The 25,973-nt window shown below is 38.6% G+C and overlaps 1 protein-coding gene across 1 annotated transcript in view; it reads right to left on the bottom strand.

Annotated features, from left to right (window-relative positions):
- LOC124555640 (neurofilament heavy polypeptide-like) overlaps nucleotides 1-25,973 on the bottom strand; it is a 308,023-nt gene that overhangs the window by 25,033 nt on the left and 257,017 nt on the right. The window contains exons 3-4 of the mRNA XM_047129622.1: nucleotides 23,888-24,034; nucleotides 10,326-10,443 (exon numbers count right to left, since the gene is read on the bottom strand). Coding sequence (XP_046985578.1) covers nucleotides 10,326-10,443; nucleotides 23,888-24,034 — 265 coding nt within the window. The remainder of the gene's footprint in view (nucleotides 1-10,325; nucleotides 10,444-23,887; nucleotides 24,035-25,973) is intronic.

Below are 25,973 nucleotides of genomic sequence, written 5' to 3'. Positions count from 1 at the left end.
TTCCCCTGATTATGCATTACGGAGTTTTCGAACTACATACCAGGAAATGTCAGTCAACAGATACTGTTCAGCAGAACATTTGCATGGGTTCCAGCCATTGGGTCTCCTGGATTGTTGCACTTTGAGGCACATGTCCTGGAACACCATGGTCCACCATATTTTCCTTCTGGGGCTGCTGTTTTGGCCCAGTCCTTTGGCCTGTAGCAGGGGAGGCTGTCAGGTGTCATGGTGGGCCACAAAGGTCATCAATTGTTTGTGGTGGACACCAGTGAGGCAACTGACCCATCGTGCAAATCAGTTGTGCCTGCACCCTGTTGGGAGATCACTGCCGGCCTTCTGGTCATCTGAGTGTCACGGTTGATCACAACAGTGTTCCAGGGGTGGGCCCCAATTTGAAGTGGTAAACTTCCTAGCTGCTGCCCTGTACATGCCCTCTGCTGTCTTCCTGTCACCTGCAACCTCAGGACACTGTGAGGCTCCCACCTCCACCTCCCGAGGTGAAACCCATGGCTTTTGTCCTGCCTCCCCTCCTCTTCCACCGTCTCCTACCCTGTCGTCAAGGGAAGTGGCTTTGCCCCCACTGCCACTTGTGGACCCAGTGTTGCCACAGCTTCCCTGAACTTTCATCCTTCTGGCATAACAGGTAACATTGAGATTGCCTCTTTTGGTGGTTGGTCCATCGATGGGTTCTCCAATGGCCGCTGTGCTTTTTCACCACAGGTTGTGACCCCAAGCCTGGTGGTTTGTTTTCTCTTCCCAGGAAGGAGGGAGAGATGCTGAAACCCACAGACAACAGTACTGCCCATGAATTTTCTTGTGTATTTGTGTACACCAATATCAACAGAATTCCATAAATACCCAAATGGGTTAAGATAAGATGATCTGAGAGTACTCTAACCAGAAATGTATTCAGACTGCTTGCAACAATGTCTACATAATATGCATTCATCTGTGGACCCTCCAGCTGGGTAATAGGGCGTAGTTGCTGCCATGTGAACACAGTCCAGACCATAACTAAGTAATTTCCTGCCTACATTCATCCCTGTTGACATGCAGGATCAATAGTTTTATACAACTGAAATTCTACATCTACATCTACATTGATACTCCGCAAGCCACCCAACGGTGTGTGGCGGAGGGCACTTTACGTGCCACTGTCATTACCTCCCTTTCCTGTTCCAGTCGCGTATGGTTCGCGGGAAGAACGACTGTCTGAAACCCTCCGTGCGCGCTCTAATCTCTCTAATTTTACATTCGTGATCTCCTCTGGAGGTATAAGTAGGGGGAAGCAATATATTCGATACCTCATCCAGAAACGCACCCTCTCGAAACCTGGACAGCAAGCTACACCGCGATGCAGAGCGCCTCTCTTGCAGAGTCTGCCACTTGAGTTTATTAAACATCTCCGTAACGCTATCACGGTTACCAAATAACCCGGTGACGAAACGCGCCGCTCTTCTTTGGATCTTTTCTATCTCCTCCGTCAACCCGACCTGGTACGGATCCCACACTGATGAGCAATACTCAAGTATAGGTCGAACGAGTGTTTTGTAAGCCACCTCCTTTGTTGATGGACTACATTTTCTAAGCACTCTCCCAATGAATCTCAACCTGGTACCCGCCTTACCAACAATTAATTTTATATGATCATTCCACTTCAAATCGTTCCGTACGCATACTCCCAGATATTTTACAGAAGTAACTGCTACCAGTGTGTGTTCCGCTATCATATAATCATACAATAAAGGATCCTTCTTTCTATGTATTCGCAATACATTACATTTGTCTATGTTAAGGGTCAGTTGCCACTCCCTGCACCAAGTGCCTATCCGCTGCAGATCTTCCTGTATTTCGCTACAATTTTCTAATGCAGCAACTTCTCTGTATACTACAGCATCATCCGCGAAAAGCCGCATGGAACTTCCGACACTATCTACTAAGTCATTTATATATATTGTGAAAAGCAATGGTCCCATAACACTCCCCTGTGGCACGCCAGAGGTTACTTTAACGTCTGTAGACGTCTCTCCATTGATAACAACATGCTGTGTTCTGTTTGCTAAAAACTCTTCAATCCAGCCACACAGCTGGTCTGATATTCCGTAGGCTCTTACTTTGTTTATCAGGCGACAGTGCGGAACTGTATCGAACGCCTTCCGGAAGTCAAGAAAAATAGCATCTACCTGGGAGCCTGTATCTAATATTTTCTGGGTCTCATGAACAAATAAGGCGAGTTGGGTCTCACACGATCGCTGTTTCCGGAATCCATGTTGATTCCTACATAGTAGATTCTGGGTTTCCAGAAATGACATGATACGCGAGCAAAAAACATGCTCTAAAATTCTACAAGAGATCGACGTAAGAGATATAGGTCTATAGTTTTGCGCATGTGCTCGACGACCCTTCTTGAAGACTGGGACTATCTGTGCTCTTTTCCAATCATTTGGAACCCTCCGTTCCTCTAGAGACTTGCGGTACACGGCTGTTAGAAGGGGGGCAAGTTCTTTCACGTACTCTGTGTAGAATCGAATTGGTATCCCGTCAGGTCCAGTGGACTTTCCTCTATTGAGTGATTCCAGTTGCTTTTCTATTCCTTGGACACTTATTTCGATGTCAGCCATTCTTTCGTTTGTGCGAGGATTTAGAGAAGGAACTGCAGTGCGGTCTTCCTCTGTGAAACAGCTTTGGAAAAAGGTGTTTAGTATTTCAGCTTTACGCGTGTCATCCTCTGTTTCAATGCCATCATCATCCCGTAGTGTCTGGATATGCTGTTTCGAGCCACTTACTGATTTAACGTAAGACCAGAACTTCCTAGGATTTTCTGTCAAGTCGGTACATAGAATTTTACTTTCGAATTCAATGAACGCTTCACGCATAGCCCTCCTTACACTAACTTTGACATCGTTTAGCTTCTGTTTGTCTGAGAGGTTTTGGCTGCGTTTAAACTTGGAGTGGAGCTCTCTTTGCTTTCGCAGTAGTTTCCTAACTTTGTTGTTGTACCACGGTGGGTTTTTCCCGTCCCTCACAGTTTTACTCGGCACGTACCTGTCTAAAACGCATTTTACGATTGCCTTGAACTTTTTCCATAAACACTCAACATTGTCAGTGTCGGAACAGAAATTTTCGTTTTGATCTGTTAGGTAGTCTGAAATCTGCCTTCTATTACTCTTGCTAAACAGATAAACCTTCCTCCCTCTTTTTATATTCCTATTAACTTCCATATTCAGGGATGCTGCAACGGCCTTATGATCACTGATTCCCTGTTCTGTACATACAGAGTCGAAAAGTTCGGGTCTGTTTGTTATCAGTAGAGTTTCATAAAACCAGCATTACATGTCATCACTGTCAAAGTCCAGTGGTGATGTCTGTGGGCCCATGTCAGTCACTGAACTCTGTGTTCAGAGGTCACAGAGAGCGTACGAGATGGTCTTTGGCTGTTGAAGCCTATGCAGTTCATTTTCTCCACATAGCTTCAGTATAAATGGGTTCTTGGCACCCCACTTTCAGATTAATAGTGATCTGATTCATGTTAAACCCAGTATGACTGAGGTGGTGACAAAATGCCAATCTAACACTTGCAGTCATGCTGTGGGGCAGTGAGGATGCATGTGGAAACAGTCTGTGATCTTTAAGATTCATGCTAGACAGTGTTGACATCAAAAGCCTAAATTCTTGTGTAACCTATAATACACAATGACCTATGGAACTTTTACTGATTATCATATCAATTTCAAAGTTTAACTCATGATGAGTTGCCAAGTTAACTATACATGTGCCTACAACAGACTGCTGAGATATTGTGTTAACACTAACAACATACACAAAAATCTACCACTAACACTCTAGAATCATCATGCATGATATCTTCAAACTGAAAAGCCTTGCTGCAACTTTGTCACTTGGATAAAATGCCAACAGCATGCATAGTGGCTTGCTGCTGACCTAAATCCATGATCAAACACAAACAGCCCAATACTGAACTCAAATTATTAGAGAGAATTGTTGGTCTGTGATTACTTTCCTTCAGAAGGCAAAAATTTTACTATTTCTGACACACACAAAAGCAAAATTGATAACAGAATCCTGGTTATTGGAACCATTATATAATTCCTCAGGGGAGAGAGAGGGGTGGGTTGGGGAAGGTTAAAAAGGAGAGGTGGGTCACTTAGACCCCAGGATGTGAGGAGGCACCTGTATTAAGGATGATGTGATTAGGTCCTTACTTTTATTTGTCTCCTAAATAAGGGTAACGGCTGGTCATCAGTTTTGTTTTGTAAATAAGTTTTCACAGTTTAATCTATGTTTTACACATGTTGAAAGTCTGACAGTTACTGAGAATGATAATATTGTAAATGGTCTGGACATAATTCAGGACTATAGACTACTACAACCACTGTTATTCAAATAATGTACCTCTCCAAGTACTGAATTGTTCCCGTCATTCATCTGTTTGTTTAGTCATCTGTCCATGATGATTTTTAAGCCTCATCATGAAGGAAACCATCAGGCAGGTGGAATGCGTCAGGTTGTACATAACTAATGAGGAGCAGTTTTCAGAAATTAAATATGTACAGTGTGTTAAACCATCAGTACAAGTACATTACTCTGCGACTCTTGAGCTTTGTCATATTAAATGTAACATCACAAATTTTGAGTAACACTCCTGCTTCCTCATTGTTAAATACCTATTGTTTATCTCCTAAATCTACATCACTAGTGGCATTCCCAGATTTCTATTTGTCATCCACCTAAAGGTAATCTTCAGCCCTTTAATATGATCAATCAAACAATGCAAAACTGCGTTTTATTAGCTACTTCCTCTACATTTTTCTCTTTAATTTGCTGGGATTCTGAATTCCCTGCTTTACATCTGTTGCAAGCCAATTAAGACTTTTGCACCAGGAAACAATTCGCTCTGAACCATAGTCATGGTGGGAAAAGTCTGTTTCAAAATTATTTGTCTATTTTATTGCAATCACATAAATCACAGTTCAGATTAAACTGGTTATTATTAGTATTAAGTTTTCCTTGACTGCTACTTCACATCATACCAGATATGAGAAGCAAGATAGTCTAAGCAGTGGCAAAATTCTGGACTACCATTTTCTTATATTCTGTCATTCTCCATCTACACTTGGCCATGCTACCTGGACACTGTTTATCAGAATCGACTTAGGCTTGGGAGTTGGACTTGCATTTTTGTGGTGTGTGTAATAAATGCAGAGTGACAATTATTGAACTATATAAAATAAAATTGTCCAAACCTCTGAATGGCTTGCGTTAGGACGTTCAAACTGCAGGGTTGGCTGTGGGGCAAGATGTGAATTAGTATGGTTTGGTTTAACAATGAAACCCACTTTATTTTGGATTGGTTTGTCAATAAGCAAAACTGGCACATTTGGGGGACTGAGCATCCACATTTCATGATTGAGAAATCTCTTCACCCTCAATGGGTGACTGTGGTGTGCAATGTACAGTCATGGAATAATCAGTGCAATATTCGTTGAAGGCACAGTGACTACCGAACAGTATGTGAAGGTATTGGAAGATGATTTCATCCCCATGATCCAAAGTGATGTTGATTTCAACAAGATGTGGTTCATGCAAGATGGATCTCTCCCACTTCAAACCACAAGGAGGAGCACTTCGAGGACTACATTCCGTCTCTGGGATACCCAGTGGCCACTGGCATGGGCCACGATTGACCACCATATTCTCCGTATCTGAACACATGCAACTCCTTTTTGTGAGGCAATATTAAAGAAAAGATGTACAGCAATAACTCTAAAAACATTGCTGAGCTGAAAACAGTATTTCAGGAGGTCATTAACAGTATTGATGCCTTGACACTTCTGTGGGTCATGCAGAATTTTGCTATTCATCTGCACCCCATCATTGCCAATTATGTCAGCCATGTGAAATATGTCAATCTAGATCCAAATAACTATAGTGATGTCTACCAGTTGAATAAAGTGTGTGCATGCTGTAGTTTGTAAATATTTTATGTTTTTTATACAGTTCAGTAATTGTCACCCTGTATGTGTCAGTAATTAGTCTGTGTTCCATCAGTCATAACACAGAAAAGCACTATTATGGAAGTTTGTTAAATAATTCTAAAATATTTTAAGAGACCTCTACAAGGACAGTGTTCTCTACTCAGCAATGATACTTTAGTTCAACAAAGGTTTAATTTACTTCAACTGCAATGCCCCAAAAGGTATCACTAGACAAAATGTTAGTCACCCCCTTAAAAGGAAACACTGGTCACTTTGAACTAATGTAGATGGTGTGAATTAGTACCAGTGACCTTTCACTGGTAAGTCACAGATGTGAAGTAGTTGTATGTCCCAATCAAATGAATGCATCAGCACAGCACAATTGGCTGATGAAGCTGGCCAGTCTTGATAAATCAACATGGACTCTCCAATCTGTCTAGAAGGAATGGTGCACCACTCACAGTTATTTAACATGGTGTAAGATCCTAACTGACAGGGACTGGAGATGAGTGTCGCACCTTTTAATGACAATTGGTTTCAAATCTGAGAGAAATTTCCGCCATCTGTGGAAACAGGCCCATCTCAATCCATTTCCCAGCAAACATTGTGGGGGCAAGTGGATTAATGGACATTTGGAGTAGGGTTCCTCACAAGAAGTCATTCATTTCTCATTGGTATGAAGTTGAACATAAGTTGGGGCATAAAATGCAGAAGTGACCAAAATCTATCTGGAGGCATGCAGTGCAGTATGCCAAGTCATGATTGTGCATCTATCCAATGACAAGATGTCTAGTGCACCGAAAACCCTAGGAAGTGTTTAATCGGCAGTGTGTCTTGAGTCTAGTTCAGGCCACAATTGGTTTTGTGATGTTTTGGAGATGTTCTGATGTGAGCCTATTCATTCAGATTACTGTGAACATGAACCAGACTGTTCATTTCAACAGTCTCAGTGACTGAGTATTTCCCTTTCTCCTCCATCTTCTTCATGATGCAAATACTTTGGACATATTCATTTTCCTTGATACCGGTAACAGCCATATTCACAAGGCTACACATGTATGTTCCTGTTCCCTTGCATCTACTCATCCCTTATCTTATCCTTGTTTCTTAAAATATCATAAATTTGCGTTTTCCAGATTTCAGATGCAATATTAATTTGGGCACAGATAGTTACCTTAATCTTTTCGTTAAATGTTAGTGACACATCCTTTTTGTTCAATATTGTGTTGTCACTAAGTGCTACCAGTCAACTGAAACTAGCAGAAAATAATGCAGGTAGTATATTTCTTTGGAATGCTTGAGCTTGGTATGTAAAACCATTGTTTAAGAGAAAGACATCTAGCTCTTCCACAGCGCCGATTGCAGCAGAGTGTTCGTAGGTGTGCGCACTCACATCCATCGATGATAATGGGAAATAAGAAACATTGACAAACAGAGTACTCTTCGATTAACCATTTCCTCTGATGTACCAACAATGCAGGTAACATGTTCATTGCTGCACAGAACAGCATGGTTTGATGTTCACACCCACAACATCCCACTGTGCCGAACGTCTTTTCGGTTTTGTGCCATTTAATAGCACTGTTGGGCTGTACATTATTTGTGTTAAAAGTAGCACCCTTGTAGAGTCATCAATAACTAATGTATACTGTAATACATTAGTACTTTACAAACTCTTTTCTGCATTATATGAGATCTGCTTAAAAAATTCTGGAAATTTGTCCACTAAATTCTTCTACGTTTACCTTTTACTTATTGTTCATTATCTCCTTCGAAACACACTCTTCTACAATTGACAAACTACTCCCAATGCCGTTTACATTTCTGGAAGCAGTCTTGTGAAGCGAAGGTCTTTCTAGTCTTGACTCACGAGCCATGGGATAAACTTGATGGCAACACTATGCGTTCCAAGATTGCAATGTTACATTCTTTTGCAATCTCTTGGACACCCATTCTCTGATTGGCATACACAATTTTGTTGATGTTCCTAACTTGAGAGTCGTCAGTAGACATCAAAGGGTGCCCTGAATGAGAGTCATCTTTAACTCCCGTCTGAACTGTGTGAACCATTCGTACACTGGGTATGACTTAAGAACTCCTCACAGAAGGCTTTCTGCATCATTTGATGTGGCTCTAAAGGTTTTCTCGAGTTTCACACAAAAAATGCAGATGGATTGCTCTTTTAACTCTGCCATATTGAAATTCCCAAACTGTGCGACACGACGTTCTATTCAATACAGCACTTAACAATAACTAACAGACATCAACAATGAAACTTCCAGCATTTACACATTAAATACAAACATATGCAGGGATGCCAACTGCATTCACTCCACCACACAATTAGTGTGAAATTATGGAAGTTTCAGAATTTTTTTGAACAGACCTAGAACAATGCATTATTAATTAAGTCATAAAATTTTCCATTCCATTTCTGCCTTAGGCACATTCTGCTTTATACAAAAAAATTAGCATATAGAAGCATAATGAATGCATTGAGACTGAAATATTTGTACAGTTTGGGCAGATTTCCAAATTATACACATTCCACTTTGATCAAGTTTTCCTGCAGATACCACCACAAGCCGAAGTCACTTCCTCAGCCAGAAATATCAATGGCAGTGCTTGCTGATTCGCAATTTGTTGATAAAATTACAATTGTCTACCTTCATCTACTTCTTAAAGGTGTTGAGTCCACTGTAAATGATAAAGATACAGACCATCCATACGTCCTGTCCACCACATTCTTGTATGTGATACATTGATACTTTTAGAAATTCTGTGGGTGGTCATCGAAGGACTAAGTTCTATCAATGAAATGTTTTCTTTTCCAACCACACACTGTTCATTTGCACATTCAGATGAGATGTGACTGCTGGGCACTGCACCAGTATCATGCAGTTTAGTCTAAACATGAATAAACATTTTTTAATCTGGATGGGTCTACTCCTCAGTTAGGAGTAGTAGTGCTGTAAACACATTAATCTTTGTGAACACTGCTGTACATGTAACTGAATTAGCTGTACCACAGATTAGATGAATAATTTGCTGATAGTTAAAATTACAAATCACTGGCTACTTAATTTGGTGAGAAGCCTCTATAATCTGCACTCAAGGCCTCTCACGTTTATGGTATGGAATCAAAATGGATTTTCGTTTGTTTCTGTTGAACAATTCTTATTTAATATTTACCTCCTGTAGGCCTACTGATAAAAAATGTAGTAATTACAGTAGCATCTAACACTTGCAGCCACCACTACCCAAGTTTAAGCACAAGGCATCTGAAATCACCACATTTTAGCACTCAGCACACCATGAATAATGTTCATGTGCTAATTGCAGTGTAATGAGTACAAAATGAGGTTATGTACTCTACAACAAACTTTTTGGTATGTCATCCTTAATATGAAACCAAACATTAATTGTATGGAAGCATTCAAAATGGAAAACAATTCCCCAGAGAATATGTCAATTATCAAACTACATGTTTAGAGTTGTAAGGGCATTTTTGATATTTCACAAAGCAATAAAATTGATGTTCTTACAAATGAAGTAAAAATTAATATTTAATGAAACAAAACAGCTATATATCAAGCTCCAAGGATTAGATATACAATAACTAATGTGATGTCCACATGAGCAGCACTTTTTAATACTAATTTGATGCAAACAGGGAGAATTCTAGTGAAGTTACTCTTGGTTGCATGGAAAATGTTTAGATATATCAAGAACTACCTTGCTGCCTTGAACTTACAAAGGTAAACATCAAGCAACAGCAGTAGCTAGCTTTTTATCCTTTTTCACTGTAGAACAGGAAGCAAATAAATGGCATCTACAGCCATGATACAAAGCACAAAATATTTTCAGTAAGATTTTATAGATTTTAGAAAATCAGAGCAATGACATTTTGCACAAATGTTACATGAAATAGGAAAAGGAGTTATGCTTTAAGAGACTAGTTACATTAGACCAAAATTAATACTTCGACACTTTTCTTGTTAGGTCTTCAATAATTCAAGTTTTTACCAACCACTGAATGTGTAGGATGTTAACTATATTGCTATATTCACCCACAAAAGGCACTAAGACTGAATATTTTTATTGTTTGGAAACACTATTGATTATAATGGATTAATTGTTGCCAAGAAATTAGCAACTATAATCTCAAAAAATATCTGCAATTTAAGAAGTATTTTTCCATATCTTTTCACTGTAGATAATGTGTTAATGCATTGGTGTACCAAAATAAAGAAATGTGGCCATTGTATTCTTTCTTCTCACAAACACTCAAATGCATATTACTTTTAATAAAGTATAGTAAATACTTACTTCAGCTTTTGGAGTGGTAGGTGTGTTTAACGGTGGAAGTCCTTTCTCACGTCTCAGTTCCTCTTCTCTTTCACGAGCTAATCTAATTTCCCTCTCAATGGGAGTTTCTTTCTGGGTTCTAAACAGAAAATAATTATGTTCAAGATAATATACAATATGGTTGTTATTCATAGTTTTCATTAGCAACAAGATTTAACTATGAGATAAGTGATTCCATTCTGAAGCAAGACTTAGCACATGCAAGGAGGAAACACTGAGTGGTAGTACCCGCAGGAGGATTCTTCAGGCTTTTTACACATCATCATTTAATTTTATGGTATATTTTAAAGCTATTCCATACTTATGAGATGAAGGATGCAACCCTTACCATCCTGGAGACCAATGAATATAGAGTGAGACAGTAGAAGAAGAAGGAGATTATGATGATCTTCAGTACAAAGACTGGTTCAATGTAGTTTATCTCCACACACATGAATTTATATATATATATATATATATATATATATATATATATATATATATATATATATATATATATATATATATATATATATATAGAGAGAGAGAGAGAGAGAGAGAGAGAGAGAGACTTGTGCACTTTGTGCCCATCAGTTTGTGCTCTGCTGCTGTCACAGGCTACTTGCTTATGAAGGTATTCAGGCTTTCACAATGTACACTGATAAGGCAAAACATTATGACCACTGCACATCATGACCACTGCACATAATGACCCTTGATGCTGCCTGGTGGCGTTGTGGACACATGACGTGACAACGGAGGTATGTAAGTGGAGCAGACACAGACAGGGATCACCATAGTGAAGATATGAGCTGCAGATGAGGAAACCCATTAAAATACGCGACTTTGACAAAGGACAGGTTATTATTACACAGAACCTGTGAATGACTGCCTCAAAAATGATGAAGCTGGTCCAATGTTCACATGCTACCGTTGTGAGCGTCTACGGAAAGGGGTATGAGGACAGTGGAACTACCACTAGGTGCTAAATGGTTGGACATCCATGACACTCTACAGAACATGGGGTTCAGAGGCTTGTCTGATCTATAAAGAAGGACAGATGGTGATCTATGGCATCTCTGCTGAAAGAGTGCAATGCTGGGGCACATAAGTGTTTCAAAGCACACATTCATCGTACATTGTTGAACATAGAGCTCCACATCAGACCATCCCTGTGAACCTGTGTGTTCAAATGTTGACCCCAATTACAATTACAGTGGGAACAGGATCATCGAGATTCAACCATCAATCAATAGAAAAGTGTCAGCACTTCGGGTCAATCACATTTTTACTACACTAGGTCACCAGTTGTCTCCACAAATGCTACAGACACAGGTTGGTGGGAGCAGTATTATACTACAGATGACATTCTACTGCACTTGGAAGGGATCTGTGGTAGTAATTTAAGAGATGCTGATAGCTGTGAACCACTTTCATCCCCTCATGCTTTATGTCTTCCCTGGCAGCAATGTCATCTTTCAGCAGTATAATTGCCCACATCTCAGAACCAGAACCATACTAAAGTGATTTGAGGAGCATTATAGTGAACTCGTGTTGATGTCTTGGTGATTAAATTTGCCTGATGGGCACCCTATGGAACCCATCTGAGTCACTATTGGGTGCCTTTACTGCATACAGCCCATTATTTATGCAAATTACATGACCCGTGCATCAACATATGCCGCCATATAGCCCCACAAATCTAACAACAAACTGTCGGATCCCTGATATGCAAGATCAGTGTTGTTCTTTTTTCCAAAGATGGACAAGTTATTAAGCAGGTGGTCATAATGTTGTGGCTCATCAGTGTATATGACAGTTAAAGTGGAGATGGGATTTATTTATAGCAAATATTGCTTAACACTTAAAGCAGTGGTATGGTTTTATGCACAAAGGTACCTCAAGCAGCTCAAGCTCTACAATCTGTCTTTGCAAACCTAAATTACTTCAAGAAACATGAAGTGCAAAGAATAAAATAAGACAATGAAAAAGAACAGTAAATTGTGAGAGAAATGCAGTTAACATTTTAGCATTGGGAACAAATAATCTACATGTCACCATGAGACAGCTTGAACATGATGTTTACAACATTTTTCTAGAGAAGTTTGGATATTGCAGTACCATATGAAATGTCATGCTGGTAACTGGTTTTTCACCCAAACTGAATGGATGCAGAGAACTGCATTAAGAAACAATGAGTTTTTGGTCCAAAAGTGTACTTTGGGAAGCAAGTACTGTATTTATTCAATGAGCAATATGCTCAATTTCAATGGCCATTCAGAATCCATTACATTTTTTCCTTAAAATTTTTTTAACTCTTGAGGGAAAATCAATGAATGAAATGGTGTTTATACTGATAAGAACATGAACTAGAAGTTGTGTGTTACAGATCTTAAACGTAAGCTCTACAACTTTTGCATTGCACACAGTATCAGATTTTGAAGATGACTTTATCAGAAAGTTCTTTTACATCTTATGGCATCATTCAGTGGGAGATACACATTACTTATTCAACTTGTCCTTTTAGAAGACCAGTGGGAGTGTGCCTCATTGCAGTAAAAATGGGGGCACACTAGTGTGTGCCGCTAGTAAAGATGGAGCAACTTCTTGTTGCACCAAAACACGATTGGGCGCAGTGAACTGCTCCTGTAACACTCAGTAAAATGACATCATACAGAGGCAATCAAGTGTCAGCCTGAATTCCAGACACCATTTCACCATAAGGCCTATTCAGAATGAAAGAGCGCTTATTCAGAAATCTGACAAAGTTGAAGAAGTTGGGCAATCTGCTGTTGGAGAAGTACTGGACTGCAGGCTCTCAAATAGCTACCAAAATCAGACCCTCTCTTTCAGATGTTCTCAGAGGCTGACTGATGTTCTCCATACACGACTATCAGGAAGTGTACACAGTGCCGACCACTACCATCTTGATCAGCTGTTAACTTTGAGGCAAAGACCACCGCAGTACCAGATGAAGCATCCAGTCACCCGACAAGGACTTCGTCTTCACTAGATGCAGGCATCTGTCTGACCTGGGAATCATATGCAGATGATTTGGCACCTTCACACTGCTGGACCACCTACCGTGTGATCATCTGCTGGTGACCACCTCCTGATAGGTCACATGTTCAAGCCTGGGCTAAGAGGCTGCCTTGTCTCTATGTTACTGTTCAACTTCTTCATTGCTGATCACCATCTATTGCAGGCATACCCCTTTTACTTTAGCCCTACTGGGTACTACGGTTTAGGTTGGTTGGTTTGGGGAAGGAGACCAGACAGCGTGGTCATCAGTCTCATCGGATTAGGGAAGGATGGGGAAGGAAGTCGGCCGTGCCCTTTCAGAGGAACCATCCCGGCATTTGCCTGGAGTGATTTAGGGAAATCACGGAAAACCTAAATCAGGATGGCCGGACGCGGGATTGAACCGTCGTCCTCCCGAATGCGAGTCCAGTGTCTAACCACTGCGCCACCTCGCTCGGTGGTACTACGGTTTAAACACTGTCCTTTCCAGTGGGTATATGGTGACAGAGGAAGTCAGGCTTCCAGGACTTCCACCTGACATCCATTGGCAGCAGCTTCATTGCTAATGCATGCTGTCTCCAGAGCTGTCTTAAGACACTTATTAATTAAATAAAAGTTTCGGTGTGGCTGGCCCATTGAGTGGCAAATGAATTATATGTTTTGGACCTTGTGGTGCCATGTAATTGGAATTCTCAAAAACTTTATAGTAAATACATGTAATAGAGGCAAAAGTCATCAACATACATGGAAGGTCAGACTGTAGGACCTGTGGCCTCTGTTAAGTCCAACAGTTTCTATTAGGAAAAGGGTTACACTTGGAATGAAGCCTTGTGGGATTCTATTGTCCTCTGTCTAGGAAAAACAGATGCACCTACAAACACGCATGAACCTTGGAATAATAAAGTATGGTTAAAAATGAGGAAACCTCTATAGCTCCACCCACACTGTGTAGTAAGATTATGATGCCACATACAGTAAAAGAAACTGCAGTGAAGTAGCGTTGATGGTTAAAGGCCATTATTATGGTAGATTCCAAGGAAATTAGGTGGTTTGTTATAGATCCAACCTCTCAAAATTGATACTGAAAATTTGATATATTTGTCATTCTTTGGAGTCTGTATCAGTCATCTGTGTACAGTTCATTCAAACTACTTGCATATTTGTATTCTAAGTTTAGATTATTCATTATTTGGTTAGGTATGTGGTCTGGGTCTGGTACTATGTCACAGCACTGCCCAATGTGCAGAGGACCTGATCTTTGTCACATTGTCCATTGTGTTGTTCTGAAAGCTTAGAATTGAATAGATAAATATTTCCTGCTCATCCTTCATGAAGGTGGAACAGTAACTTTGAGAAGGTGAAGTTCAGGGAAAATGTGATGCCAGCTGTTTAGTGAGGTTCATGGGGCTCAGATGGGATGACGCCATCCTAACAGATGCCCAGAATACTAGCTTATGACTGATGTTCATAGATATTTATTTATTTATTTATTTATTTATTTTATTTATCCACCCATTGACAATAAATATTGTATGGATGTTGTCAAGCCATTTCAAAGAAATGGACACAAACAATATATATGTAAAAAAGTACAAAACAAAATAATACAAAGAGGTTAATAATAATACAATGAAAGTAATATAGCCTATATACATCCCTGCTTGTTATTTTAAATGGATAGTCTGTTTTTCATAAGGCTTTAGTTTTGTCCTCCCTAAACGGCAAGTCCTTATATACACAACACTGCTTAAGTATATATTTACATCACACAACAGCTGTCCTTTAAGTATGTAAACGTAATGAATGATTAGGTACATACTGAGTATTTTCCATTTTGCCTTTATAAATATCATCAGAAAAAATTTATTGACCTACATAGTTATTTACACAATAAAAACATTGTTCCACTAGAAATTTTTTAAATTTGTTATCTTCTAGCTGCCTGATGTTGACTGGCAGTGCGTTGTACAGTTTTGCACCGATATGGCTCACATGCCTTTGTGTATTCGTTCTTTTTGTTCGATGAGTATGGAGTGCTGCGCTATTATGGGTATTGTAGTTATGAAAGTCGGCATTTGTCTGAAAATCTGCAATGTGGGTCCTGACATACAATACACATTTTTATATGTATAATGACGGTACAGTAAGTATTCTAAGCTTTTTGAATATGGGTTTGCAGTGCATCTGTAGATGACTGAGTTATTATTCGGATGGCCCTCTTCTGCAACAAAAAAATTTGTTTTAGGTGCCCTGTTGTGGAACCCCAAAATATTATTCCGTATGCGGCAAGAGATTGAAAATAGCCAAAATATGCCATTCTGGTGCCCTCTGAGGTACTAACATTTGCAATAATTCTGAGAGCAAAACAGGCTGAATTAAGTTTCTGTGCAAGTTTTATTACGTGGTCATTAAAATTTAAGTTTTCATCCACATGAATCCCCAGCAATTTTGTGGATGTCACTGTCTAAGGCTTTGTCACCCCACACCAGATCGAGATTTACATTTTGACATCTTTTCCCAAACTGCATATAATTTGTTTTATTTACATTCAATATCAACCTGTTTGCATTGAGCCAAGAGTGGATGTAATTTAGTACTTTATCAGCAGTTGTTGGTAGCAATTGCTTTGGTGCACTTATCACACTAGTATCATCTGCAAATATTATTGCTTTGGCTGCATCATCTGAGGTGTGAAAATCATTTATATAGACAAGAAGCAACATGGGCCCTAGGATGCTGCCTTGTGGTACTCCTATTTCTACGTTTTTTGCCTCTGATACTGAATTTATTTTGTGGTTGGACCAAGTTGATGTCAGTCCTACAACCTGTGTTCTGTTTTTTTTTTAGGTATGATTCAAACCATTTTTTTCCTATCCCATCTATACCCAACGATTCCAATTTTTCTAAGAGAATGTCCTGGTTCACAGTGTCAAAAGTTTTGGAGAGGTCTAAATTTACTCCTACTACACTATAATCTTTTTCTAGATTTTTGATTATTTGTTCAGTGTAGCACATTACTGCTGTTTCGGTATTTTTACGTGCTTGGAAGCCATGCTGATTTCTGTTAAGTAAATTATGGTCATTTAGATGTGTTGGTTCAGTGCTTCATCAGTTTTTCTAATATTTTTGAAAATGCTGGGAGGAGAGGTATTGGGCGATCGTTTTCTACCTTATACTTGTCGCCATTTTTAAATAATGGCTTCACTTTTGAAATTTTCAGCCTTTCTGGAAAGGCTCCTTCACTGAATGATAAATTGGCTGTGTGTGCAAAGGGCTTTGCAATTTGTGGTGCTGTCCTTGTTATGATTGACACAGGCACCTCATCTGTGCCAGCCAACATTTTGGGTTTCAAGCTTTGTATCACTTTCAACACTTCACCCTCATTTGTTAGCTCTACCCTCATCCTACAAGCTGTTTCTGGATACTCAGGTTTTTCTTCATTTGTAAATTTTAAGCTTAATGAAGTTGTTGCATTTATGAAATAATTGTTAATACAATTGTTAATATAATTTGGCAAATCTTGTTTATTAATATTGACATTTTAAAAATTTTTGAGGCTAATGTCCTGGTTTTCACAACTCTTCCCCGTTTCAGTCTTCACAATACCCCATATGGCTTTTGATTTGTTTTCAGACTGTCTTATAAAACTATCATTACTCATGAATTTTGCTTTAGCAATTACTTTTCTATATACCCTCTTGTAATTCCTGACATATTCTATGAATTGTGGGTCTGTGGATGTTTTCATTTTAGAAATTAGTCTCTTTAGAGTTCCACAGGAAGTTTTGATGCCAGCTTTCAGTGGCCTTGAAGGGATTTTGAGGACAAGAGCATTGTGGTTTGATAATCCCAAATCATTATTTGTTACTTTAACTTCTGTGCGTCCTACATTTGAAAATATATTATCAATAAGACTGACTGTATTATTTGTTATTCTTGTGGGTATGTGTATGTGTGGAAGCAGATTGAAACTACATAACAGATTTAGGAACTGGTCTTCTAGCCTACTTGCACTCATAAGATTATTATTGAAGTCCCCACACACAACTACAGTGGCTCTATCAGTGATTATTTAATTCAACTGCACAGCTGCAGCTTCAAAATTATTTTCCACACTCAATGATTCAGCTTCACTCCTCCTTTTATAGCTGATACTTGGTTTGGTAAATATACATACACCTCCATTTTTGGTATTTTTGGTATTTTTTCTACGATATTGGCTTGCCAACTTAAACGGATGAATATTAATGCTACTTAGTTCAAAACTTCTGCACCAATGCTCCACAATGCACATGCAGTCAATATTTGCACCTGCATTGTTTGTCCCATATTCCATAAAATGCTGCAGAGAGAGAGAGAGAGAGAGAGAGAGAGAGAGAGAGAGAGAGAGAGAGAGAGAGAGAGAGTTGCACTATTGGTCCAAAAAGAACAAGCTAATGTCACCAGGCAAAGGCAAGTAGAAATTGCACGTGTAAAAAGAACAATGCACAAAGCATACAACTTCCACCATCATATCTTGGCAAAAGATCCTAGCTGAGTACCTGAGAAAATTATGGTCACACACAAAGTCACTAAGCAGGTCAAAAGCTTTTATCCAGTCACTTATCGACCAGTCTGGGATGACAATAGAAGACATTAGCCAACATGGCCCTGCTGAGTTGGTACTGCTAACAGCTGAAGGCAAGGGGGGAACTACAACCATTATTTATCCTTCAGGACATGCAGCTGTACTGCGTAGTTTAACAATGATGGTGCCATTTTCGGTAAAATATTCTGGAATTTTCAGGTGAGAACTACTGGTGAGGACTACTCAGGATCTGGCCTTCTATGGGTCAGACCATGGAATATTACATCCATTTATCAAGCAGGTAAGTTAGAGAATTTAAAATGGGAAGTTAGAGTGGAATCAGTTAAGTAAATAGTACGAAGAACAAAGCTTATGAAAACAAAATCTAATACAAGTAATGTAACAGGAGGCCCAATAATAAATAAGGAAACAGGAATGCATGTGAAATGTTATGAATAACTTCTTGTTGTCATCATTGTCATTGTCATTGTCATTGTCATCTTCAGTCCAAAGACTGGTTTGATGCAACTGTTCATGCTACTCTATACTGTGCAAGATGAACAACATACTGAACACATTATCATATCAAGATTGATGAAGTCAACAACTACAGCCACAACAAAAGCACTATGTATATCTACTAGCTCCATAAATGATGAGGTAAAATAAATTATTCAGATTGTTGTGGGAGACAAAAATTTAATTGTGATGTCAGACTAGAATTCAATAATAGGAAAAGAAAGGAGGAAAAATTAGCATTTCCTGGAAGAATTCAATGAAACAGGAAGGCAGCTGACAGAATTGAGCAAAGATCATAATTTAATCATTTGCTTACACCAAATTTGAGAACCATGAAAAACAGTTGCATACATGAAGGGAAATGGAGATGCCAGAGGGTTTCAGGTAGATTATCTAATGACAAGATGATATCAAACTCAGATTTTAATTCGTGGAACATTTCCAGGGGGAGACAAATTACTGATTATAAGCAACAGATTCAGACCTGTACCCAGAAGATCCTGCACCCGTGACAGAACTGTCAAAGATCCAGTCTCCCACGTGAAGCTACCTTTCTGCATTTCCTTCTAGGCAGGTTCAACAAATTTTATAATTTTGTACCATATGTAGGTTTAACAAAACAATCATGCATTATTGAAGTTATACTTAAATGAACTATAGTTAAATAAAACACTGCCAAGAACAAACAATGTATCAATGTAGTAAATAAATTACAAATTGTATGAATTTCTTAAAAATATGGAAGTAAAACAAAATCAGTGTCTTATTGGTTATGGCAGCTACTGTGCTTTTGTTTTAGTATGAAGTTTAGTAACAAATGGATTTCATTTGTTCCTCATGAAGTATAAATAGTGCACGGATTACTTATTAGAAACAAAAGGAAAAGGGCTGTTATTGAGAGTCGAGAAAATGTCCCTTTCCAAGAATTTTGCTATCATTATAATTTTACTTTCATTTCGTTGATTTGAGTGAAGCAACCTTATTGATTACACCATTGATGTGCAGTTTAGCAGGTGTGTCATCCTATGGACAACATAGTGAAATAACATTGCCTGCTTAAACCCATACTCAACCTTAATTTGCTGGAACTGTGTTCACCAGATGCTGCAGTCACTGAAATTGTCATGTATGTATGCAGAACTATTTGGATGTTTGTATAAGCATCTCCTAGCCCACATTTTGAAGAAAAATCTGAATATCCAAATGAGTAGCTGTGTCAATGCTGTTAAACAGCTCTTTCACCTGGAACTTCAATGCATCTATTTTACTGACTAACTCCACTATATCAATATCCCTCCTACTATATTTGCCAACAAAATGAGCCACAAATTTTTCAATATACAGAGATGTCACTTAAGATGCATCCCGACAGGAAATTGAAATCAAATTAAATGGTGACCTGTTTTTGATTTCAGTCATTCATTTATCAAATACACTGAAGCCCACTAGCTCCAACAGACTCACTATAGTCCTCAACTGGCAGAAATAAGCAAAAATCAGAAACCTTTAACTAAACAGCATATTTGTTTCAGCACCTAATAACCGATTTTTGAGATCATACCATACTGTAGTGAAATAACAGCAAAAACTAAACTGCTGAACACTATCTAGTTATTTATGCAGTAACTGTATGAACGAAGTGTACTGTTGCCACATAAACCATACTATCAATAGATATCTTTTCAATAGCATTCATTTCATTATGGCGCTACTTGAATAAAATGACAGTGGCAATAGTGCACATTTACAGCTGCAAGGAAAGGCTGCTTCTCAGACAAAAGATAGGAACATGAGGGGGTAGGAGAAGTAGCGTATTCCAAATAACTCTTAAATCATCTTTCATTTTTGTTTTCTGATCAATTTTCACACCCACTCTGTGCCTGTGCCCCTGTACCCTTGGAAGGGGCTGGGGGAGCTATCTCACCATGCCCTCGACACGGCCCTGAACAGATTAAAAATGAACAGATTTCAAGATGGACAGGAAATTATGATGATGGGACTTGAGAAGCAGCCAACTACTGACAAATGTGGGAAATGAACAAAACAGAAGGCAAACAGGTACATCTGAGATATGAAAAAGTGACTGCATCAGAGGATCAAATAAACAAGATGACAAGTAGAAATCCTCTGCTAACACAGAAGATAAGGAATGTAACTGACAAAGAGAAAATACAGTGGTCAAAAGAGTGAGGGAAACATGTGTATCAATGTCTGCTATCTCGATACAGGTGATACCTGTGGTCTTACTGCATAGCATTAGGACTTTGCTTTCAGTGTACACTGAAGTCATTAGTCATCTATCAGCTGTGTTATGTATTATAATATCAGCTGACCCCTCAGAAGGAACTCGGTACCAGTGTCACAGTGTTTTCTAGTGGGGTACGCAGATGGCAGCTGTCATTTTTGGACATTTTATTCAGCCAGGCACATGCAATGCACCATCTTAATGCAGTGCAAGTTGCAAGGGCAGTCTGATGCAGGAAGGATGGACTTTGTGTCTTGTTACTGCAGATGCCAATGTCCATCTGTCGTCATTAGGTTGTGGACACACTACAAGGAGACAGGCCAGTACACAAGGTGAATCAAACCAGGTCTCTGAACATTACAGTGCCATGCAAAGACCAATATCTGACCATCTTTGGACTGTGGCAACTGCCATAGCACAGCAAGACAATCTCAGGAGGGCCAGTAGAACTGCTGTGTCTGATCAGATTGTAAGGAAAAGGTTATGAGAAAGGATCTTATGATCCAGACATCCTGTTTGAGTACTCCACTTGACATAACATATTGTGGCTTGCCTGCAATTCTGCCGTTCCTATGTCAGCTAGCAACTTCATCAATGGCAAAACATGTTATTCACAGATGAGTCCATATTTCATCGAACACAACTTGATGGCCATGTTTGTGTGTGGAGATGCTGTGGTGAGTGGTAACTGCCAAATGTTATCCAGGAAATCTACAGATTTGACAAAGTTCTTTGATGATGTGTGGAGGCATCAGTGTTGACAACTGTACAGATATTGTCATTGTCCATGGTTGCTTTACTGCCAGGCAGTACATCTAACAGATCCTGTTGGACCATGCAGTGGTTGCTGCATATGGTAGTGGCCTTGAAATCACCTTCATGTTCGATAATGGCAGAGCCCATGTCGCAGGCATCACCAGGGATGTTTTGCAAAGCCTGGACATCAAAGTAGTGGAGTGACGTATGGTGAGTCCTGATCTAAATCCCATAGAGCATGAATTGGACATGCTTGGCATGTGTGTTTGTGGTTGTCCTGTTCAAACACAGACTCTAAGACCTCTCAATGGCTCTTCTTAAAGGATGGGAACAGATGTGACAGGGTTTCCTCCATAGACTTATATGGAGCATACTATGTAGGTGTCAGGTGGTGATTAATGATCACAGAGGGCATAAATGTTATCGGAACTCCAAGTCCAATGAAAAGCACCCAGAATGATGGGATGAATGATAATTTCCATTTTGATTTTGACACCTGTCAAACATTTTTGTTCTTGTTGTGTAAATGAACGTGGATATAATGTTGTTTTGTTGCGTACTTAATTTGTGAAAGCGAAAGTTATAATTTAGCAACACATCTAGTCCTCAATTAGTGCTCAGTGGAGTATGGTAGATGCCCAAAGTCATTTTCCCCTAATTTTTTGAGCAGTGTATAAACATGCAGCAAATGAAGCTGGCAAAAAGAAAAACAGGAATCTAAAAAAGGAGAGCAATATTTTGTACAAAAAGACAAAGCAGGCATGGTTGGAAGATAAATACAAGGCTGTACAAGAACCCATTACTATGAGAAAGATGTATACTGCCTGTACGGAGATTAAGGAGAGAAAAGAAGCAGCTGTATGAAATTGAAAGCTCAGATAGCAAGCTGATATGAAGAGTAGACAAAGGTGGAAGGAAAAAATATACTCGCTGGATGAAATAAAGCTCTGGAAGAACCAATCATGACAAAAATAATCCTATTGGTATCAAAGATCTATGAGACAGGCATAATACTCTCAGATTTCAAGAACAATGCAATAATCCCCATTATAAATAACACATAACTAAAATGCCATTAAATTATGGCTGTAAAATACTGGTATGTATTATTTACAGAAGAATGGAAAAAAATGGTAAAGATCAGTTGGAATCCCAGAAAAATGTTGGAACATTCAAGATAATACCGACCTTACAGCTTATCTTATTAGATAGGTCACAGAAAGGCAAACCTATAGTTACAGACTTAGAGAAACCTTTTGGAAATGTTGGCTAGAATATATTCTATGACATTATGAAGGTACCAGGGTAAGGTACAAGGAGCAGAACATTATCTACCACTTTTTTTCCCACACAAGACTAATTATGAGAGGTGAAGGACATGAAAGGGAAGAAATAGTAGCAAAGAGATTGGAAACTACTTGTAGCTATCCCCAATGTCATGCAATATGTACTTTGGGCAAGCAGTGAAGGTAACCAAGGATAAATTTGAAAAGAGAATTACAGTTCATTGAGAAGAAATGGAATGATTGTATTTTAATTATTTTAGGGATGGCAAAGAACCTTAATGATCAGTTGAATAGAATGGGTAGTATCTTGAAAAGGGTTTATGAGATAAATAACAGGAAAGTAAGACAAGTATAATGGAACATAGTCTAATTAAATCAGATGCCGCAGAGGAATCAGATTAAGAAATCAGGAACTGCAAGTGGAGGGAGGCTTGACTACAGTTATCAGGCTCAGTTGGGTGCAGGTTAATATGGTTATGGAGAGATGATGAGAACTGCACAGGATATGCTAGCATGGAGAGATGCAGCAAATCCGTCTTTGGACACAGTAACACACTACATTTTAAGTGCAAACAATTTTTCTGGTCCATAAAAGACAATAATTTTAACTTTAAATTTAATTAGGAACTAGTGCTACACCTAAGTCAAGCAATAGTTACATAGGAACCACAAAAACAGCATCCTACAATAATGATAATTTTCCTGCAAACATAGTATCCATGTTGTCTCATTTCTAAAAAACATAAAAAGGTGTCACTTTTCTCTGAAAGCATTAGCACTAAACTGACTCTCCCCCCTCCCCGTTTTCTCTGTGTCTCAAAGATATGTAACAAATCATGTGACTAAATGATCAACCTATGATGCTATGTGTGTTATTTTTGTGAACTAAGTGATACAGTCCAAAACTAATTCAAACAAATAGCAGTATTAATAGTAATAGTACACTTAGTAATGACAATGACCATGCTTTATATTGTTGCATTGTAAAACTGCACAAGAAACAGCTTCCTGTAATGATGAAGGCTTTACTAAATAGTACAATATGGGTATTGGCTACACTGATGACTTAAGAAATACACTTATGTGGCAATGTGAAACTAGATATTTACGTTAAAAGAAATACCATACATCAAACTTCACTAAGACTCACCTCTTGTACACTGGAGTTTCACTTTCAGAGTCTGGTTCATCCAAGGGTTTTACTGTAACACGCCTGCGGCCAAAGTCTGATCCAGAACTATGACCAGAGCTCATAGAATCTGTACGCTGATGTGAGTATCCTGGAGGACTCACCATGCTGCAAAAAATGGACATAATCACAAACTGCATAAAATGGAAAAAATTTTAATGTGTGAATGTGTCTTAATGGGTGCACAGCAACTTTCGCTCACTGGGAAAAACGTAGACCATTATAGCACTCTAGCTCTAACAGCAAGAAGGGTATTATACCTCCACCCACATAGAAAGAAAAGGTAGACTCAGTTGTTGCATTTTCATGTTATTTTATGTCCTTAAATATGTAGGTATAGCTCCGAAGGAGAAGCAACGCCCATAACCAGTTGCTGGAACACCAAAGAGAGGACTGTGAAGGTTTGTGGTAAGGTGTAACACATATGTGAAAATCATGTAAGGTCTTCTGTGCAACCAGTCTGAGTGCTGCCCAAGTGTTTGGAATCATCAGAGGAAAGGTGGAAGTTGAGCAAGGAAGGTGCTTTATTATCAAAAGAAATAAAAAACATCAGGAAAAATTGTGGTACTCAATACCCTGCAACATACACCATACAATTGTTTGAGATGTATTTACGTAGAAACAGAAAAATTTGTATTTTGCCTGTGAGCAGACAGTGATTCCCAAAACAATGAGTTAAAGATTAAATGCAAGTTTCAGAGATAAGAGAGTCCATTCCAAAGACATGTAAGGGAATTACTTTGGCGCAAAATGAGGTGAATAGATTAAACATACAAACAATTTAACATCTCAAACCTTTTGACTTTTTACTGTAATAACCACTAGAAGAAATTCATGGTTAAGTTTCTAATTTCATCCAAATTTAGTACTAGGCCTACCATTTTCAGGTATGAAAACTTTATGGAAGCTATACCAAGAAATTTCAGACATTTATGAAAGCTGTCTTAACAGTATGGTTGTAAGTCAAATGGACTCAATGGTTATTGGTTCTTCCAAAAATATACAAGACAAACACTTGTCCTTAGATCAGCAATAATGTTACTTAATTTTAATCCTAGAGAAGCAGTGAAGAGTGAAAATTCTCAAAAGATATAATGGAAATAGAATACACCTATGTTCAGAGTACCTTATCAAAAACACTGCATTGTTATGGTATTAATGTTACAACTAAGATGTAACAACCTCTACACAATTCTTTGAGACTTATTTTTGTGTTTCTTTAGTGATCATGATCTTACATTAGTCACTTTGATGCCTGGCAGTAAGTGCAGAAACAGTCTCAGGACCAGAACAACCAAACTACATAGCGAGTTTGGTTCTCAAATTGGGGGAAATTGCAGAACTCAAGCACACATCTTTGTAAACTTCAATTACACCATCATGGCAGTTGGTAGTGCTGGTTTTGGTATCCTTTATTTTGGAATGTGTAGTAAATTTTGTTTTGACAGATAGGGGAGATAAACATAAAACCTGAGATGAAAATGGACAGAAGCAGAGATCGATGGAAGACCATACTTTTGACTCACATTAATACACTTTTAAATAGGACATTCTGCCAGCTCTAATGACTAAATTCCATTATTAATAATACTGAACAATGGCTAGTACAACAAATTCACTTGTGAAGCATATTGCTGTCCCTTTAATATTTCATCTCAGGCAATATCACTCCACAAAGATGACTAAAGTACTGCCCAATTTCATTAATTATAATTCCAAATGAACCACCTGTGGTTAAGAGCTGTTAATGAATGTCTTCAGTTATGTTTACATGTAGTAATGTTGTGTCACTAATATTGTATATTGCTGTACACAAGTTACAATTCATTTAAAGAAAGTGAGTAAGAAGAGTTAACAGAGACTGCCAAACCAGAGTACTAACATTATAGTTGTGTAAGGCTGAGCAACAAACTCAGTGTAAAGCTGTTTAATTGCCTTTCACATGTGCTATAGACAAGTATGTGTGCTGCCAAAGGTGTAGTCACCCATAAATGGTAACTCTTTATTCAATAATGGAATTAATCCCGAGTATAAAAAAATAAGCTTA

The sequence above is a fragment of the Schistocerca americana genome, chromosome X, assembly GCF_021461395.2.
Source record: "Schistocerca americana isolate TAMUIC-IGC-003095 chromosome X, iqSchAmer2.1, whole genome shotgun sequence".
In the NCBI taxonomy this organism is placed as follows: Eukaryota; Metazoa; Arthropoda; class Insecta; order Orthoptera; family Acrididae; genus Schistocerca; species Schistocerca americana.
This window is presented reverse-complemented; position numbering and strand designations above follow the sequence as displayed.